Source organism: Corvus kubaryi, unplaced genomic scaffold (genome assembly GCF_017639235.1).
Source record: "Corvus kubaryi isolate FWS band 111438036 unplaced genomic scaffold, C.kubaryi_AGA036_p1.0 37382, whole genome shotgun sequence".
Classification (NCBI taxonomy): Eukaryota; Metazoa; Chordata; class Aves; order Passeriformes; family Corvidae; genus Corvus; species Corvus kubaryi.
Window position 1 is genome coordinate 7900333 of NW_024581124.1, and position 19589 is coordinate 7919921.

General features: G+C 42.3%; 1 protein-coding gene across 3 annotated transcripts in view; it reads left to right on the forward strand.

Annotated features, from left to right (window-relative positions):
* ADGRD1 (adhesion G protein-coupled receptor D1) overlaps window positions 1-19589 on the forward strand; it is a 137189-nt gene that overhangs the window by 22438 nt on the left and 95162 nt on the right. For all 3 annotated transcript variants that reach the window (XM_042034849.1, XM_042034847.1, XM_042034848.1), the window contains 2 exons: window positions 517-592; window positions 3932-4073. In XM_042034849.1, coding sequence (XP_041890783.1) covers window positions 517-592; window positions 3932-4073 — 218 coding nt within the window. The remainder of the gene's footprint in view (window positions 1-516; window positions 593-3931; window positions 4074-19589) is intronic.

Consider the following 19589-nt stretch of genomic DNA (forward strand, 5'->3'; position numbering starts at 1 on the left):
AAAGGGATAGTAAAAGACATCTGTGTGACTCGCTCTTAGAAAATACATGTCTGTGTCTTCACTCAGATGCTGGAGAGCCCAGAATTACTCGGAATGTGGGCAGCAAACAGAATGTTTGGGCTGATTGCCTGGCTGGAGTTTCACAAGCTGCCAGCTAGTGGAGGTGGTGGGGGGTGGCCTTTAGACCCTTGTAGCTCCCAGGGAGTCACTGCTGTGTCCTGCCACCCTTTCTGGTGCTGGCAAGGGGGGGGGGGTGTGTTATAATTGATGGCTTTACCAGCTGATTTTGGAGGTACAGGTGTGCAGACCAGGGATCCTTCTATTTTACTTTTGGTGTCTGTGCTGTACAATATGGTCACACTTTTTTCACTTGAAAGAACAATCAGAACTCTGCTAAAGCAAAGATGTGAAGGTCTGTGTAACTCAGGGCTCTTAAGTCGGAGCTTCAGGCTAGGAGAGAAGTTCTCTTGCTTAGAACCGTTGCTCTGAGGAATGACCCCTGTTCCCTCTCCACAGCCTGGATTACCATCGTCAGCCTGCTTTACCATAACATGCATTATTTCTTTCATAACATCGACCCTATGGACACCAAGTAAGTATCTCAGAGCTCTCAGGAGGTAACAGCTTGCTCATTACCTTAGTGACAGGACTGTTTAAAGGTATATCACTATCAGCTGTAAACAAATTACGAGCCATAATCCTGGTTCTGCAGTGTTGAGGGCGTGTAGTCATTAACTAGAGAGAGATTAAAGTTTACATTACGTGTTTTATTTCAGGTTGTGATAAAATAGATTCCCATAGCGACATGTTTGTCTTTCTTTGTCTTCTCCTTCCATTCATCAGATCTGGTACTAGAATGTCATAGTTTTAATCTGTCTCATAAAAGGAGATTGCATCTTTTCTCCTGGCACAGATAAAGACAAAGCTTGCACTTAAATGAAACAAGTAAGAAAACATAACATCCCTCTCTAGACAAAATCTGAATCCTAATCCTGGAAACCCATAAGATGATTTTATAACAGGAGACCAGGCAATTCTTTAAAGACCTTTTGTTTTATGTACTACCTCAGTGAAATCATTAGCAGGTAAGATAAAGTAAATGCGGAGCTGTATAACCCTCTGCAGTACAGCTCCCCAGGGGATTTTTGCAAGGCCATTCATGCAAATCACTACACTTTCCTTTTAAGCAAGTATATGGCTGTGTTTTCATTCGATTTTCACTGGGGTGTGTGGATCAGTTTACACTTCCAGTCTTTGCCACTTGGGCTTTTTGCTGGGTTGATTCTGCCAGCGGGAAAGGTGCAGCATCTCAGCTCCCATGAGTGCCAGGGAGTGCCTCCCTCTCCTTGCCTACAGTTCCTTGGGAGATCATGGAAACTCCTCTGTGAACTTCAGGCTGAAGAACCCCTTCTCGACTGATCCAGATTGGATCACAATGCAGATTGATCACGCTGAGATAATCACACAGCGATTACTAAATGACATTTCTAAATCAATAGCAAGCTGTGCTGTTGTTTGCCCTGCTCTCTCAAGGAAAGGACACTTAGCAGAGGACTGAGAGGGAGCTGTGGCAGCAGTGTGCAGTATTTCGTACTGACATGAAGAAATAGAGGCAGTAACTTATGAGAGCTTATGTTTTTCAAAGAGGAGGATCAATGCAATTTATTAAGGTAATAAGATATAATCTCAATTTTTCAATGGAGGAAAGAGAATTAAAATGATCCTGACTTAGGTCAAAGTTCAGCAAACACAGATTAAAGATGCTGCGTGTCAAAGCACTGTGTTTAATGCATTGTCACAGATCCTGGGGCTCTAACACAGCAAATGAAACAGAAGTGTCATCTTTGAGTACCTTCCCTGAAATCTGTGGGACAGGAGAACCTGAAGATCCATTCCTGTTCCCCTGAGCTGTGTGTGTTTTTAGCACTCATTTTGGGAAGGAAGGGTCTGCCCTGTCACAATGTGAAAGAGAAACACAAGGACACGGGAGAAGAAATGTTTCCTAGATTTCTATAATTAATTCAAACTGCTTGAAATGTTTGCAGTATGTAATGCACTACAGAATCATGTCTATAAAACTGTAGATTCAGGTCTGTCCAAAACAGCATCTAAAAAAGTAGTAATACAGGGAATGCTGCCTTAGCGATTTTTCCTCTGTGGAATCAAACCCCAGGTACTCAAAGACGTTTTAAAAATAGGTATGCACTTCTCTTCTGCTTGCTTTTCTTTTTTGTGCTCTACTATTTTAACTTTTTTGCTTACTTTTCAGAAGAATAACAACTTCTTCTCAGAGTAGCTTGTTTTAAAGAATTTCTTTTGTGTTCCTTCTAGCACTGGGCTGCTTAAACACCTGTAATTTGAAACCTGTCCTTTTGGGTTTTTTTGTGGTGGAAAACCAAAACCAAAACCCTTGGCGCTTTTGTGCTCTACATACAGATGACTTCTATTTTCAGACTACATAAATATCAGTTTCTAAGGGGAGCAACTTTAGATTCTTTACCCAAAAAAAATGAAACACAGAAATGTTTTGAGCCCAGTTCTGCTGCCGTTCACACAGAGTTGGTGTAAAAGTGGACCTGACACGCAGGCCAAGGTGAAGAAAGGCTTGTGCATGCACAGAGACACGTTCTCTGCTTGTGATGAGGATTTTTCACACTTCAAAATTCACCAAGGTCTCTAAAGTTAAAACAAGCAGATAAAGGGTGTGGAAAAACGTCCATGCTCTTAATCTGTGTAAGAGAAATCTCAAAATGTCAGATGATGATTTTAACTTTGCGAGTTCCTTCTCCAAACTTAGATTTTTCATATCAGAGTAGCAAATTCTGCCTTCAGATGAACAAGTTCCTTTCACATGCCACTTACTGGGAGCAGAAGCAATCTCTGATACCGATGGGTGTTTTAAGGTCAGAACTAAGGGGTTGTGCTAAATGAGTTCTGTTCTATGTGACCCTGCCAAGGAGCCGAGTGCAGTTATTTGAATGTCTGACATGATTTTTTCTTTCCTTTTTTTTTTTTTTTTTTTTTTTTGGAATAAAAATAAGAAACCACTGAAGCAGGTGGTGGATGTAAATAAGGTGGTTTTTCATTTGGTTTCAAACTGGAGCTTTCCAGTGCTGGGCTATGTTTGGAAACCCAAGCTGGTGGTTAATTCACCAAGGCTCAAATTTCTCATAGTAAAACCCATTCATCCTCATGCTCAAGAGGCAGAGGACAGCAGTCCTTTAATCCTGCACAGTTTGTTACTGATAGCATAAAAAATTTTACCCTGAAGTCACATGGGTCTCAGTTACTCTTAAATGTGTGAAAATGCCAGCCTCCTAAGTTTTACCTTAAAATATGGGTTCTTATGTACCACAAAATTACTCTGCCCTAGAATAAATGCATTTCCAGGACTAATCAGATATTTAGTCAAGTTCAGCTCTTTGTATTGAGACCTGTCTTTCCCTCCAACAAATCTAACTGCACATAATCTATTTTTCAAGGTAAAGCTATAAATTGCTTCTAAATACATTCCTGTGTATATGTTTATGTAGGTTTTGTCTGTGTGTCTTACACACTGATACATCTGTACCATCAGCCAGCCTGAAACCCCCTGCAAGTTTCCTCCTCACTTTACTCAGGGCATTTTTAGATGCCTTTGTAGGATTCTCTCTAATTACCTCAAACACTTTCAGCAAGGCTTGTATACCTTTGCAAAGAGGAACAGAGTGAAGGAGGACCTTTGATATCAAGTTTCCAGGTGTCCCTGTGCTTTATAGATATGGCTTCTAGTCCTGTGGGACCTTTTGTGGCCAGACCTCACTGCCCTAGACAAATTAATTGGCTTGAATGGAAAAAGGAGGTCCTGTGTCCCTTTGGTGTGGGTGTTGTGTATGAACTAAAAAAAAACAGTTGTTACTTTTCATCCTTAATATATTTACTTCTTTCCAAGGATTGCTGAAGCTGCTGCCTACAAAGGTTATATGATCTCAGCAAGCAGTTATCTTATCTCCGTCAAAGTGGAACCTCTACCCAAGCTGTCCTACAATCTGTCAGGATCTCCTCTCATCACCATCCAGCTCGCCCACAAATTGGTAAGCGAAATGAGAACCGCTGGTTTGGGCCGCACAAAACTTCGGTGCCTGGGATGATTTCTTTGTATTTCTCTCATGATTTTTGTGGGCATTTTTAGTAGCACTTCAGATGCCATTTGTGGCTACAATATTATGTTTTCCCCACCATTATGACTTCTATATTCATCAGTGCAAGAGGCTGATAAGTGCTCGTGTTGGAGAAGAAGGTGAAGTGACAGGTGCAGCTTGAGACCTTTTGTTTCTGTGTTCCATGGGTGTGTCTGTGCAGTCTGCAGCAGGCTGGGATGAAATGCTGGTTTCTCCCTGGAGTGGTCAAAACCAAGAATTCTCTTTTGGTTTTTGCTTTTGATCATAGTCCACACTGAGATAACTGAGGGGTTTTGATGCCTCCAATCCCTGTTCTGGTCTGAACTGCCCTTTCTAGAGAGCAGAGGACTCTGAATCTGAGAAATAAGAGCCAAAAAATACAACAATCTGAGGAAACTCAGAGAAAAGTTTGAATAAAACTGATGAATTTTGGTACCGTGTTTCAATTTCCCCAAATTAACATATGCCGTCAAGAAACTGGGAAAATAGCTGATTTTGTTTGCTCTGGAGAAAGAGGAGTCTCTTTGTCTTGCCAGTGGAATGGAGAAGAGCTCAGACTCTGAGGTGCTGGGAGGAGGCACTGCAGCATCTCTGACCCACTTACAGCATTGAACAGGAACGGCAAGGAGAGATTTAAATTCTTAAACATTTCCTAGAATACATCTCTTAGATGTTCTTCTGAATATTTTATCATATTTTCCTTTTAAAGCTGTTTTCAAGCCAGTTTATTTTCTTTCTGCCGGGCTTTTGATAAAGATGGAGTAAGCTACAGAAAACATGAAGAATCCCTAAGGCCCAGGAGTGAAGTGTGTTGTTTTGCTGACAGTTTTTCAAACTCGGGACTCCTAAATACCCCGAGAGGCCTCTTAGAGGTGGGCACTTGTGAAGAGTGGATTTAGTGTAGATCATTTACAAAATGCACTTTGCTTTATTTACCCAGGTTCCTCCTCATGCTGTAGTTATGATGATTTACTGGGAGGCTGTAAAAAACCTGTGGTTTTTTTCCTTTTCACTGTGAAGATGACTGGGATCACATCTGGGATACAGATAAAATCTAACATTTATCAGGCATCTTTCTTTGTTTTAGCCAGCAGAATCCCTGAGAATGTGATACGAACATGTCTAATTGTATCCTGTGTAGCAGATACAGGTGGATTGGGAGCTTCAGGCTCCACCTAGACCAGCCTGTGCTTTGTGTTTCGTGTTAGAAGAGCGGCTGGTTTCTCTGACAGAGCTCTTCTGGCTAATTACCAATGCAATCACAGGCAGCCAGCTCTTATCTACCGTGGTATTCCTGCAGCTGCTTCCACTGTGTGGAATGTTCAGGTCATACTAATCAGGCTGACACCTGCTCAGGTGGGACTCGGGTTTGGTTTGTGATGCAGGTTTTGTTGTGTGTATGTGTTTAGGTTTATTTTTCTAAGTTTATTTTTTAAAATTTTTGCAGGAAATGGGCAAACATCCCATTCTGAGAACAGCATTGAAAAAGTAGCTCAGTGCTGTTCGAAATCAGTCCACAAATACATGTAAATATGTTTGTTTTTAACGTTCTGAGTTTTAACGTGGGGAAGTGTTTCTAAATGTACAGAGAGCATGATCTTGAATTCTGTCCAGCAAACTGTGCTGGGATAATAAACATGGTGGATTTTGCTCTCAGGCACAGAGCCCTGAAAGGAGATGGGCAAAGCACAGCTGTGGCACCCCTTGACTGACAGAGAACTCTTCCCCTGCTCATTTAGTGTCTCCAGCAATCATCTCCTGCTGGCTCTTACGTCTTCTTATCTGGGACGAACTTGTTTGTTTGGCTCAAGTTTAAGGGGTGCAATGAAGTTCTTCACCAGAATGATTAGAAAATTCATTATCTCATTGTTTATTTTCCCTCTGGACAATATGTATGTTTGAATTAGAAGCTGCTCCCACCTTGGACTAAATAACCATTTCTTCAGTATTTTTCAAATCAAAACTATATTTTCTGAGCTGGTTTCAGAACCTGATTTCAGTGTTATCTGATAATGAAACACTTTGCTTATCTCCTAGCTTGACTTATAAAATTCCTTTTGAAATTCCAAATCAGATGTGGAAAATCCAAATGCTAAAAACCTTCAAACAGCAAAACATTCTGAAATCAGCAAATTTGTTCAATCAGAAAATCTGTTTTGGCATCATAAAATATTTTATTAAACTTGTTGTTTGCCATATTTAATTTATATTGTTTTCCCAGTGAAAAAGTATAATTTGTCATTGGAATAACTGTTTGAAAGCAGAACTAGGGATAAAAGTTTGTAAAGAGAATTAATAAAGCTGTAGTTTGAGGTCTGGGCAATGGGAATACATCTAGTTACCTGTTCTGCCTTTCTTGCATGTTTTTTATTTTTTATACTTGCTATTAGTGTGAATTTGCTGAAGAAAGGTATTAATCAGTGAGCAACAGAACCAACCCAAAAGTCTTTGTGTATCTTACATCCAGATTCCAAGCCCTGTGAGTAATCTTTAGGAGCAAAGTTGTGCTGTGGATAGAAATGCACGGAACATTTGCCAGTGGGGAAGATGGGTGGTAAGGGCTTGCGTGGGATGTGTGCAGCTCTGCTGGAGGGGGATGCACTCAGAATTTGATGGGAAGACTGCTTGCCTCTGACATCTGCAGCTTTGAGAATATAATTTCTCATTTGGCTTTTAATTGATGGTTTAGTATTAAGGAAGGGATGAATAGATTATTCCAGCTGTGGGTGAGCATGGCAGCGCTGGGCCAAACCTGTTCTCTCTCACCCTGCTGTGCCTCCAATGAATTCCATGGAATAATTTCAAACAATATAAATTCATACAACTGTGAATTTACTTAAGGAAATGACTTAAGCAAATTTACAGAAGTAAATTCAAGTGAATTTACTTCAGCAGGTTGGGAAATGTGTCCGTGTCCCTGGAAGCTTTCAGAGGACAGCAGCACAGATCCTTTCTGTCATGGCACATATTATTTCCCTCTGAAGTGGTTTTGTTTGGTTGAGAAAGGCTCCTCATGAAATAAAAGCAGAATTTAATATGTAGAAGAAATTCTGACTGCAAGATCACTGTGTTAAAGTATGTGCTTGAAAGAGTAACAGCCAAGTTATCTATCTAAGTCTATGATTGAATAATATGTTTAAACTTAGAGCATAAAATCTGGCTTAGAAACCTGCTTCATCCATTAAAATACTGCAGTAATTGGAGAAGCATTTGAAGTGGATACCATCCCATTCTTATTGCTGTTTGTTTGTTCCACATAACGTTCTCAGTTAAACAGAGGAAAGTGTAACAAGAAAAATATAAAAAATACCAAGTCCAAACAAAGAGTTTTTCTTTATTAAAGTTTGAGTCTGACTTCTTAATTCCTCTTCTTCTAATGCGAGTAGGAAAAATGCCAATCACTGAGCAACAGAAAACAAAAGGAAGTTGAAATAAACCATGTCTATTTTAGGAAATAGTTACAAAGAGAATGTCTGTGAACTGAATATCTCCTCTTGAAACAAAACTTCACAGAGCATTTATCATTCCACACCTTGGTGAGTTAAATCTCCTCTTAGGCAGGGGTTTCTCTGAAGTTGTCTGCATTTCTCACATAGCTCTGAGGAGCTGCTGAGGTGAGTAAATTTCTCTTACGTTTTTGAAACACGAGGTATTCCAAACTGGGACTAATGTCTAATCAATGAGGGAAGAATGCAGGGAATACCTGTAAATGATGTGTCAGTGCTTCCTTTTGTAGAGAGCACCGTGGGGCAGAGGTGGTGCCCAGCCTGGGGAACCTGGAGGCTAAACTGGGGCCGTGGAGCTGAAAAGTCACCCCAGAGTTAATAAACAAACTGTTAATTCAGGGTGCAAGGACCAGGGAGACCAGACTGGACTCTCCTCTGTCAGAGAGGAGTAGGACAAAGGCATCAGCAATGACAGCACTGATGTCCAGGCTCACACTGGATTGATTCCCACAGGACCAGCACTGCTGGCTGACCTTCCTTCTACCCACAAAGCAGGCACAACATTTTCTGGTCAAGCTTCCACAAGTGGAAAATGGCTTTCTGACTAAAAATGAAATTTCTCGTGATTCAGGATGAATAAGTCGTCCCAATTTTTTTCACAGGATTAAAATATTACTCGTTTAAATTCTCCTTACAAAGAGGGGACTCACTGTGGATAGGATAGAGATGTGTTTTATTACTTGCAGTGTTTTAATCACCACTATTCTGACAACACTTTCTTTTATCTGAGACAAAAGTTAGTACACAGTTGCAATAGCCAGTTGTTATTCAGGAGGATTTCAGGGACAGACAGACTTTTCTTTTGACAGATTTAAAAAGTGGTGATGCTCTGCCCTTCACCAACTTGGATGAACCACTGTCTCCAGCAAAACAGATAACAGAGATCCACCAACACCTTCAGGGTGTGTGGGAGGATGTGAAGACTGATGGTTTGTAGCTGGAAACAGCTTAGTCCTGACCTGTCCAGATGTTTTGTAGTGAGTACATTTTGTAAAATGATTATCTGAAAAAAAATCTGTTTCTAGCAAGATGTTTTTCATAGCAGGAGCAACTAGAGAAGAACTAACATTTCACTTCTGTGATCCAAGAAATTACAGCACAGGGTAGAAATTTAGAAGAGATGAATGTCAAGGCTGAAATGCATCACAATGTGCTCTGGAAAAACTCAGAAGAGGCATTGTGTCAAACTGCTCCAGTATTTTGTCAAACCCATATGGCTGAATAGTGTAGACTATGTAGCATCAACCTTGATTTTTGATTATTCTGAAGTTACATCTTGGGGATAAAGTAGCTATACGCTCTTGTGTTTCAGGCAGCTGTCTTTCAGCTCCTAGAAGCAGCAGCGGGGTATAAATCCAGGCGTTTTTGGAACAGAGAGGGCACAGAACTGCCACAAAGAATAAAAAGTGATGAGACAAGAGGGCAGCAGCCACACCCTGGGCGGTGCAGCAGAGCTCAGTGCTCCGTGGATCCCTCACTCTTGGCTGGCACTACAGAGAAAATTGCCTTACATCTAGAAGAAAACTTTTTGTACACCAGTTGCAACCACTTCGAGTTTTCTCCAGGGCTTTATTTTCTGTTTCCTCTTTGCAGAAGGGGACCATGTGCAGCTGCAGTTTTGGAGAGTTATAAGCTCCTGGCTGTTGCACCCTCTGTGAGAGTCCTTACACGAAGATTAGATGCAAATTGGGAATTCTTAATGCAGCTGGTTTTCCCTCAGATATAGTTTGGGGCAGTGCCAATTTAAAGAGTTGTTTGATTCTGGGCAAAAAGGCATGTTTAACTAAGATACTACCAAGTCAGGATTAATTCAGCATTGTTCCATCTCAGTCCTTTGCTCCACGCGGTTCATTTTAGCAAACACGGTGCTTGGGGCGTTTTCTGCCTGACCCTGAGGTGTTAATCCTTCCTACCATGCTCTTGCAGTGAATCATTAAACAGCTGCTTCTCTGCTCGTTTTTGAGGAGCTGACTCTGCTCCCCATCAGAGCCCCTCTGTGACCCTTCCTCCGCGCTCCGGCAGCGAGGCTTTATCAGCTTCTGCTCTCGATCCCATCTCAGGTTCTGTTCCGTGACTTTCCCGAGTCTCCGGGGCCAGGAGCGCTGTGGGAGCAGCCCCGTTCCAGTGAGAGCAGCCCCGGCATTCCCTGGAGGTGGTGAAGTGCAGGCACGGACGGAGCTTCCCCTCTCTAAACTCAGCCCCATTGACAGGGAAGTGCTCCGCATCCTCCTGCAGTTCAGGGACATTGTTCTTTAATTTGTCCCTTTCTCACTGACCTTTCGATGAGGCAATGGGACTTTTGCCTTTAAAACACACCCGAACGTCCTCCTTTTCTCTTTTTCCTGGGCCTGCAATATCCCGAGGTTTGCTTAACATCATTACTGATAAGAAAATAACATAAGGGAAGAACCGATTCCCATTTGTACGCAAACACTAGTGCTACCATGAGAGAGACAAATCAGTGTGGAGCCAATTAATTTTTATGGCAAGTTAAGTGTTGGCCAATTTATATATTGATTGAGGAAAAACAATGACTCTTGCCCACTTCTGCAGAACAAAGGTATAATTTTTCACTGGATGGACTTTGACAGAAACAACTTGACTAAAACAGAATCAAAACTGTGATTCTTGCAGAATGTACCACAATCAGGCAAAAAGAAAAAATAATAATAAAGCTCGTGATTTAAAAATCAATGCAAAGTTTGACACTTCGTTACACAAGTTAAATCCTTGCTGTAAAGAATACAGGAAATCCATTAAGTTCACATGAGAAATGAACATAGTTGCAGCTAATTTTCTTGCTTCTGGGCAACTTTAAAACCCCAGTGGTCATTATGATGAAATACAGCACCTCTTAACAATACAGCAAGAGTTTTCTATTGTTAATGTTATTAACAGAGACATCACAGAACTTATTTTCTCATGGCAATCCATTCTAACAGCCTAGAACTAACAGAAAATATAGATTTTCCTCAAGCACATTGAAGATGGCCTGCCCTAAGAACCAGGATTGCCTTGTGATAAGCTGTAATTCACAGAAGGTGTAATTTCCATGTCAAAACAGGCTTAGACCTTTGGAGACACAATACTTTGCCTGCGTTATCACTCATTTGCCATGAAACAAGTCCTCAGTATTCCTTTGTAAGAGAAATAGCAGGATAGGGGTAGTAACGGGAAATGTATTAATTTGTCCGTATTTCTGTGTCACAGAATATGAAATTTTTTGAGCATGGAACTCCCCCGTTGGCTTTCAGTTAGGAGGCACTGGACCAGGAATGTTTGAAAGTTGCCTATTGGCATGTCAGACACATTAGACATGAATGATGAACGTGAAGGATTTCAGTATGGTTTTGTGGAAACCATACTGAATGTTTAGTTTATCATAATGAGGGTTGAAAAGTTGTCTTCAACTTTGCTGTTCTGTTGATAAAGGAAAAGTGGGCAGTTTCCAAAAGGAATGAATTTATTGTTAGGAAGAGGAGGATTTGAAAACTCTGCAAGTCCACTTAATGTGAATTGATTTCCTCTCCCCCCAACATTAAATATTCACAATTTCTGCAGTAAAATGTTGTGAGTATTGCCTTGGACCACTGAGTGGGAAAACTAGAACATGATCTGCATTAAGAGTGGAATACTCACAACCCTAATAGAAAAGGGGGAAGTTTGAGGGAGAAATACCAGTTTTACAGTCTAATACAGGCAAAGCTTATTGCTCTGCTGGTGCCATTAGCAGCATTAACTCAGAAACAATCACACTTTTTTTTTTTTTTAATGAATTGGATCCTTTTTATTGCGCTCCTGAGCTGTTGCGTTTAGCCAGCAATGGGCAGACAAAGCACCTGCTCAGCAGTGGTGGGTGGGTGTCCTTTGCCTTTCCCAGGGCTCAAGGCACCTTGGTCCCAGGAAACCCAGAGGCCCCGGGTGGTGCCCGGCAGCTCCGGCCCGGCCGGTCACGGGGCAGCACCGCGCTCGGTACGGGCTGTGTTGCTGGAACAGCTCCCTCCAGAACACTGCTGGCAGCCAGTCCAACAGAAATAAAACCTTTGGCTTACGAGGAGCGTTAATTTTAGCTCAGAAATGGCAGAGGAGTCATACTTTAGGGAAGCCAGTAAAGAGAAGATGGTAAATTTGGGGTTTTCGTTCCCTTCCCCACCAGCCGTTCCCCCAGGCTCTTGAGCTCCACTCCTTCTGGTAGATAATGGCATTAACAGCCAGAAACAGACTTGGAGTTGTTGTTCTAGCAGGAAATGTGCAGCTGCTGAGGAGGGATTTTCCCGGTTTTTTTCAAAAGAAAGAGTAGAGTAGAGTCCTCCCCAGTTTGAGAGGCAGCACAAGCTGGCTCAGCGGCCGGATTCCATCGGGACAGGGCCAGCCAAGGCGAGCTGCCTCCGTGAGTCCCGAGCCAGCTCCGCATACCTCCCTCCGAAAATTTCAGTCATCTCGAGCTTTCATTTAATGACTTACACATTTAACGACTTACACATGCTCTGGAAGGGAACGCGCTCTCTGGGCGCGGGCAGGGCTGGGACCCTCACGCGTTCAGTTTGACAGGCACAGGAGGGGTGGGATCCCAGGGCAGTGCCAGGGGCTGTGCTGGAGCTGGGCATTGGGTAGTGCTAAACCAGGAGAGATGTAGGAGATGTGAAAATCATAAATGGACAAACCCCATGAACGAATAAAATTACATGGAAATAAATTCCATAAATTTGCCATTAAAAAAAAGTTGGATAAGTTTAAAGATCCAATTCAGAACATTAAGCTGCTCTTTCAAAAAAAGAAAATATTGCATTTCCCTTTTAAATTTCTTTCTTTTCCCAGCTTTTTAATTTTCTAAGTATTTTTTCTTTGAGAATTATTTTTTCTCAGATCACTGGATTTTAATGTTTTGCTTTTATTTGTTCTCCTAAGGTTAAATCTGGACTTGTTTCATGCATATACCTATGGGAGTATAGAATATGCTTTATATAAAGATGAGTTTGGAAATCCTTATGAAGATAAGAAAATTAATGAAATTAATTAATTCAATTAAAGAAATTAGCTAAAAATCTACTGGCTGATTTCAGAGAAATCAGAAATAGATACACATTTTTAATAGTGGTTAAAATAAATTCTCAGGTTTAGTGAGAGCAAATCTAATGTGGTTAACTGGTAAATAGGGTTTTTTGCTTGTCATATCTGTATTTATCCTAATTTAGTCATCTTAAAGTCTGCTATTTATTTATTTATGTGTATGCCTAATGTTAAACACTGTGTTGCTGTAAAATAGGCACGAGCTGGAGTGTAGTGCCAGATAATTTGGGACTAACTAAACCTGAGTGTTTGGTAGAAGGAAGATAAAATGATCCATCCTAAAATTAAACTACTTGCATTTATTTTACATATGGTGCACTGTGGGAGAACTTATGGGGTTAGGCTGTTGCAATGCACAGGGACAGATCATGAAAGGATTTAGGGTGGAATTAATGCCTGGATGCTGGTGAAAAATGTTCAGTCACGAGCTTTTAGTCCAGTGTAAATCCTTGACTCCATTATTTTGCATTCATGCCAACCAAAGAGCTGTGAAATAAATTAATCCTGTGCAGCACAGCTCAATCTCTGTTCAGAGTCGTAACTGGTGATATCACCAAAGGTTTGGAGGTTTGGCTGTGAGCTCCTCAGGACCCTCAGTCTGTACACAGGAGGAAGGGGGGAGGTTGTGTAAAGCACCAAATGTCTCCCTGCGTCAGGAAGGTTGCTGTGATGTGTGTTAGGGGTTGGTAAAAGAGCTCCAAGGTCTCACATCCTCACACAGCACCCGCGCACAGCAGCCACTTTTCCCTTCCCTAGCGTGGCCATCAGGCAGGGAATGTATGAACTGATTGCTCAAGGAGATATCTAATTAGTAAAGCTGCAAGGGAAAAATTATCCTGTGGCGCTTTGGATCAGTTCATGTTAAATTGTGTGTGAGTTATGCTGCTCTTTGTCAGCAATTTTTACAGTAGCCTTTTTATTTGCCTAAGGATGTTTTAAATAATTTCAATAGCAAGAACTCCAGCAGCCACTGCTGTCTGTATTCTTCATTCCTTGTCCCTGTCTGCTATGATAATTGACATCAAATACAGCTTGGATAGCCAGCAGAAGAGTAAGTTTGGAGAAAGCACCAGACACACCAGGGAATTCAGTTTTCCTGAGTGACTTTGTAATTATTCAGCTATGCTGATGAAATTTTACTGATTCCCATCTGTTATTAGGGATGACAGTTCTACCCTCAAAAAGTTTTGGAATTTTGGATTTGGGAGAAGGCTTTTTTGTTGGTTTCTTTGGGGTTTTTTTTCCACCTCAACCTAAAAGTAAGCTTTCTTGATTTTTGCATATGGCAGACATATGATAATTCTTATATAGAAGTATTACTTAAAGACCCTCAGAACTGGATTGATTTTTCTTTATCAAGGAAGTGAACTTTGCAATGTAATGCTCTTAATTTGCACTCCAACTAATTAAAAACTAGAACAGTATTGAATTTTTCTTCTAACCACTGATTTCTCAGTTTCACCTTCTATGTAATGGTTGTTTTGTGATTCATACAAAACTTTTCCTCCAGATTTATTTCAGTGTTAAAGTCCCGATTCCCATTTATTTTGGTACATGAAACTCTTTGTATCAACATGATCTGTTTTCTAGTCAGATGCTTTTGTTTGCTCTCACTCACACTGGGAGAAAACTTCGTTATAGAAATGGGCTCAACCTTTAGTGGGACCAGGTTCTCATATGGAGCCAGCCAGCAGAGTTCACAGGGGGGAATAAAATGGGGCCAGTTTAGACTAACTGGACATTTCCAGGTTATTGAATAACCACTGTACTTCCAAAGTGGCCAAAACTTCCCAAAATGTGAGTGCTGCAAGCCTGGTGAACACTGCAGTGAAAATTCTCCTCAGGCCATTATTTCAGAGTGGCACATCAAAGCTTTGAAGCTTTAACTGTTAAAATGAAGTTATTCGGTGAATGTAGAGCACATTAAGGGAGGAGGCTGAAATGTTCCCTTTCTTGGTCCTGCGACTGCAGTGTTGAGTCCTCCCGAACTGTCACCAAGGAGCTGTGACAGCTCCACGTGTTTCTTCTCCTTGGCAGAGCAGTTGGGCTTTATGTAAATTCCTTTGAGGAGCAGAAATATTTACATTGAAAGTCCGCCAAGAGTCCGACGAAGCGTTAGTGGGGTATAGGAGGCGTGGGCGAAGGAAGAAAACCATCCAGGGAATAATCTAATGGAGCACAAGAAAACGCAGCACAAGCCCCGCTCCGGTCCCAGCCGAGCCCCGGCTCCTCCGGGAGCAGCTCCCGGGGCAGCTCCCGGGCGGGGCTCCGCGTCCCCGGCGGCACCGAGCCCGGCAAAGCCGCCGAGCGCCGGCAGCTCCTGCCCTGCAGAGCCCGGCCCCGGGCGAGCCCAGGGGAGCTTGGAATCTTCGGGGTCAAAGCTTTGCTGGGTGAGGTTCAGTGAGGTGCTCTAGGCCTGGTCAGGGCTGCGTTCCCAGCCAGGCTGTGCTGAAGGAGCGCACCTGGACAGGCTGAGGCTCCTCAATCCCTGCGGCAGGAGCAGGTTTCTGCTCGGAGCCCTGCAGCAGGTCTGAGTCTGGCAGGGACAGTCCTGCCCTTCAACCCCGCTGGTGATGTCTTGCCAACAGGGAATCTCCTGCCTTAATTTCTTTTGTGCATTTCTCTTTAGGGCTGAAATAAACGGGAATGCAAAAGCAGCATGGGAGGGGCCAGCTGGGAGGGATGAAATGGGAAATCGTGTGCAAATAGTTCAGTATACAAGTCCCAGAAAACCCTCTGAAGGCAGCGTGGAGGAACCAAGCTCCTTAAAAATGTGTTATTAAAACTGATCATATATTTTAAGAAGCAATTAACCTTGCACTTATCTTACCACCTTGAAGTACACGATGTCACTTTAAATCACGTATTTCACAGTTAACCACACGAACATCAAACCCAAATACATCCTGTGAACATAAAACCCGAGGAATGATAGAAGATTTTCCCATAAAAAATTTATAAAGATTTTGCAGGGACTTAGTGCTTTATTGTGGTAAATTCTGTACCCAAGGGAACAAAAGCTCAACTTCAGAATGTAGTATATTTCTATATTGCATATTTTCATTCTTCATAGTCTGCAGACTGTTGATTAGTTTCTTACTTCCCTTGATTTGAGTATTTTGTATATCCCAGAACTAGATTTATGTATTTGTGCTCATTCTCTGGCTTTCTCTTGAGGAAAGTTAGAACTCAGTAAATATTATTAAAAAAAAAAAAAAACCAAAACAAAAAAAACCCCAAAGAACCTCACAATAATAAAACCAGCCATAAATATTCTTCCACTTCAGAAAGAAAAAGATTTTGAGTTTGCTTCCTGCAACTATCAACTAGCCAGCAGAAAACAAATGTACTGGCAAGAATATTTAGCAGAGTAGCAAATTTTAAGTGGTTACAGAAGACTGTTCCTGGAAGGCAGACTCCAAAAAGGAAGCTGTGACCTTTTTTTTCTAGGTGTCTAGTATTTTTTGATGTTTTATATATAATTGCCTGACTCTGTCTTCACTAAAGAAATGTCAAAGCACTGGGAGATTTACTGGATTAAATACAGTGATCAAATGTTTCAAGGCAATTAATCAACACAAGGACTCTGTTCCAGCGCTACTCCTCAAAGAGATGCTTTTCACTTGCACTTTCCTGCTGCACACATTTAATCCTGATATTTGCTGGTGTGCAAGTCTTGTAGAACATAATCCTGTTACTTGATATCTAAGCTTCTGTGTCTTTCTCCTTGTATTTTCTTCTGATTCTTCGAGGAATTTTACTTTCAGGCCACAGCTTTTCGCTCCAACTTTGCAGCGTGCACCAATGCTGGCAAGGAGTTGGTTGGCTTCTGAAGTGGAGAATATTAAGCCAAAACATTGGAGGTGTATTTGCTGCTCTTTGCTCTAGGTGAAGAGCAGGCAAAATTCGTGCTGGACCTTTCAAGGGTCAGGAGGAAGGAGGAGCAGTCCAATGAGAGGGACGTGGAGTTTCACTCACTGCAGCTCCAGTGGGTTCCCATGGCAATTCAGAAATTGTGTGGGGCCAGGTCTGAGTATTTGGGTACCCTCTCTTTGAATGAAGCTTCACCCTGGTTGCGTGTGAACCTCTGGGTCAGGGTGTGTTTGAGTGAAACTTGTGTTTTAACATCCCCTGTGACTGACATCTCCGTGTTTGTTCAACAGCCCAGGCTGCCTGTGCAGTCACAGAGACACCAGTTCTTCCAGGACACCATCTCACGCCAAAGTATTTGTTTAAAATGTTTTGGCTGAATTTTTCCTATTTGTCTTGATTGATAAGGGAACCTGGAGCAATAAAACTCGGGATTTTCTCAGCTAAAACCCTCCCTACGTGTCCTACTTGGCTGCAGCTACGCAGATCAGCACTCCAAGGGAAGTTCCCTGCTGGGAACATTATTGTGAGGGGAGCAGTTGGGATGCATTAAGGAACCAGAGGTGCTATTCGTGCCTGGTGTGAAGACTGCACAGATGAGATATGGAGATTTATATTTGTAATGACAGAAGCTTGGATTAGTTGCTGAGGAAAACTTGCCCTATTTTGGGTTTTCTGTAGTGTGCAGTTTTTTAAGCCTAAGGAATGCATTTAGAAAGAGGAAAAAAAGTTAAAAGGGAACAATACCATGAAAGTTCTTTATTTTTCCTCATATTCCTTCTTGCATGACTGAACCAGATTTTATATGTTTTGATGATACCACAAATGTGACATTTCAGCCGAGAGCTATAGAGCCCTGAAAATAAAAATGTGTCCTGGAACCACTGATGGATCACTGACAAGGCTGGAGCTTCCAAGCTGATGGGAAATGATGACAAGCCCTGCATACACAATTCATTGTTTCAGTCTGAGCTCCAGCCTCTCTCGTTTGCCTGACACTGCTGTGTACAGGACGTTGTCTCAGAGCACTGGGTTTCTGAGCAGGAGATGAAGATGTGTCACCCAGCTGCAGTGCACGCCAAGCTACAGCACCCAGAGTTCGGTGTCCCTTCAGTTACACAGCTCCCCGTGAGGGGATCAGGGCTTGGGTGCTGCTTTTCCCCCGGTGTAAAGGACCAGGTAGGAGCCAGGCTGAGCCTGCACTGGATTCCCCTTTGCTCTGGGCAAGGCTGGCTTGGTGCAGGTGCCATTTGGGTCGGGTTGACATGCAGGGAAGGACCATCCCTGTGCCAGTGCCACCTCCCCGTGCTGCTGCTGCTGGGCTGCATCAGCTGGCTTGGGAGGTGGCTCAACCATGTCCAGTTTAGGAGTCTGAAGGATAGTATAGAGAGCAATATTTTGCATTTTGTACGCAATATGTCCCTCAACAGAACGTCTGCCAGCTGCAAGAAAACTAAATGCTAAAAATAAAGGTAAATTTCAGAGCCCTTAGAAAAAAAATTGTGCAGCTTAAGCATATGGTCTGATTAGAGTCTAAGTACCTTGTATTTTGAGAACTAAATATAGATAAGTGTATTCTAGTATAGTCTATTTCATTTGAGAGTATGGCAAAACTGCAGCTCTGTTCTCTATTGATGAAAATTGGTGTTACACTGCAAATCTCACTGGCGGAAAGACAACTGTTATCAAAACATTGTCTGCTGCTGCAGCTGTGCTGTGATCAGGGTGCGATGCAACAGCTTTGTGCTCTGCTCCTCTCTGCCTTCTGCTTTGAGTCTGTCCCTGCTGAGGAGGAACCCATTGGGTGAGGATGGAGGCTGTGAAGGAGCCCAGGGAGCTCTGTCAGAGCAGGGAGGCGGTTCTGGCTGCTGTCCTAGCTGGCCCCTAGCTGACAGCACATCAGTAAATTATACCACAGTGATAATACGTTGTAGTGCCAGTAACTTTTTATAACACTCATAAAATTCCTTATTCCTGCGGGGAAGCATTCCTGCAGTGCGGGCAGCAAAATGATCACTTTCAGATGTCAGTGTGGACTTGGACATTGGTGTGCTGCCAACAGTATATTAAGGTGACCAGATTTTCTAGGCTTCAAGTCAAGGAGAAGTAGTTTGGAGAGCTGGAGGAAGGAGGAATGCGGACCCCACCTGGGATATCGTTACAAGCCTTCAGGCAAGCCAGGAATCTCTCTCCCCTTTCTCACATCTGCCTCCTATTCCTCTGTCATACCTTGAAAGTCAGGTCCTAAATGACCATATCAAACAGCCATCACAACCTGCTGTGTTATTTCATTTAAAGTCACTTTGGTTTATAATTTAATCCTTGTCCTACATTCCTTTGGTGTAGTCTGTGTAAGTATTTTCCAGGGTTCATTCTGTCCTGCTCATGCCAGCTAAGAAGCTCCAGACTTCAAGAAAATGTGAGCAATGAGGCAGCACCTTCCAGCACGGCTGTGCCTGGTGCTGCCAGGCCAGCCTGAGGCAGGAATGCACTTGATGGAGAACACCAGGCAGTGGAGATGATTTTTCTCCTAAAAATGTTATCACTGGAAAGGTGTGTTAGACAAACTAAACACAGCTCTAATATCACATCTGCTTAGCAGTGCTAGTTCTGGATGGGCCAAGGAGTAATAATCACCCTCGGGAAAATGCAAGGGCACAGCTGAGCTTCAGTACCTGGTTTGCTTTCTGTTGTTTGCTCCATGAACAGAAAGTTTCTCTTGAAATCCTTTTTGTTTCTCACTGTAACAGAGTAAAAGATACTGGTGAAAACTTCAGGTTTCTTGCAGGAAGGTAGTAGAGGCACAGGAGCCTTAAGATGCCTTAAGATTCCACAGTCACTCCTTTGAAGTTTACTCTTGTGCTCTCATTTTATGGTATTCCTAAGGTATTTGTGAGCTTTTTTGCTAACATTCTGCTAAGTGATTTCCTGTCTTTTCCACCAAAAAAATAAATAATTGCATTATTATTGCAATAATAAATAT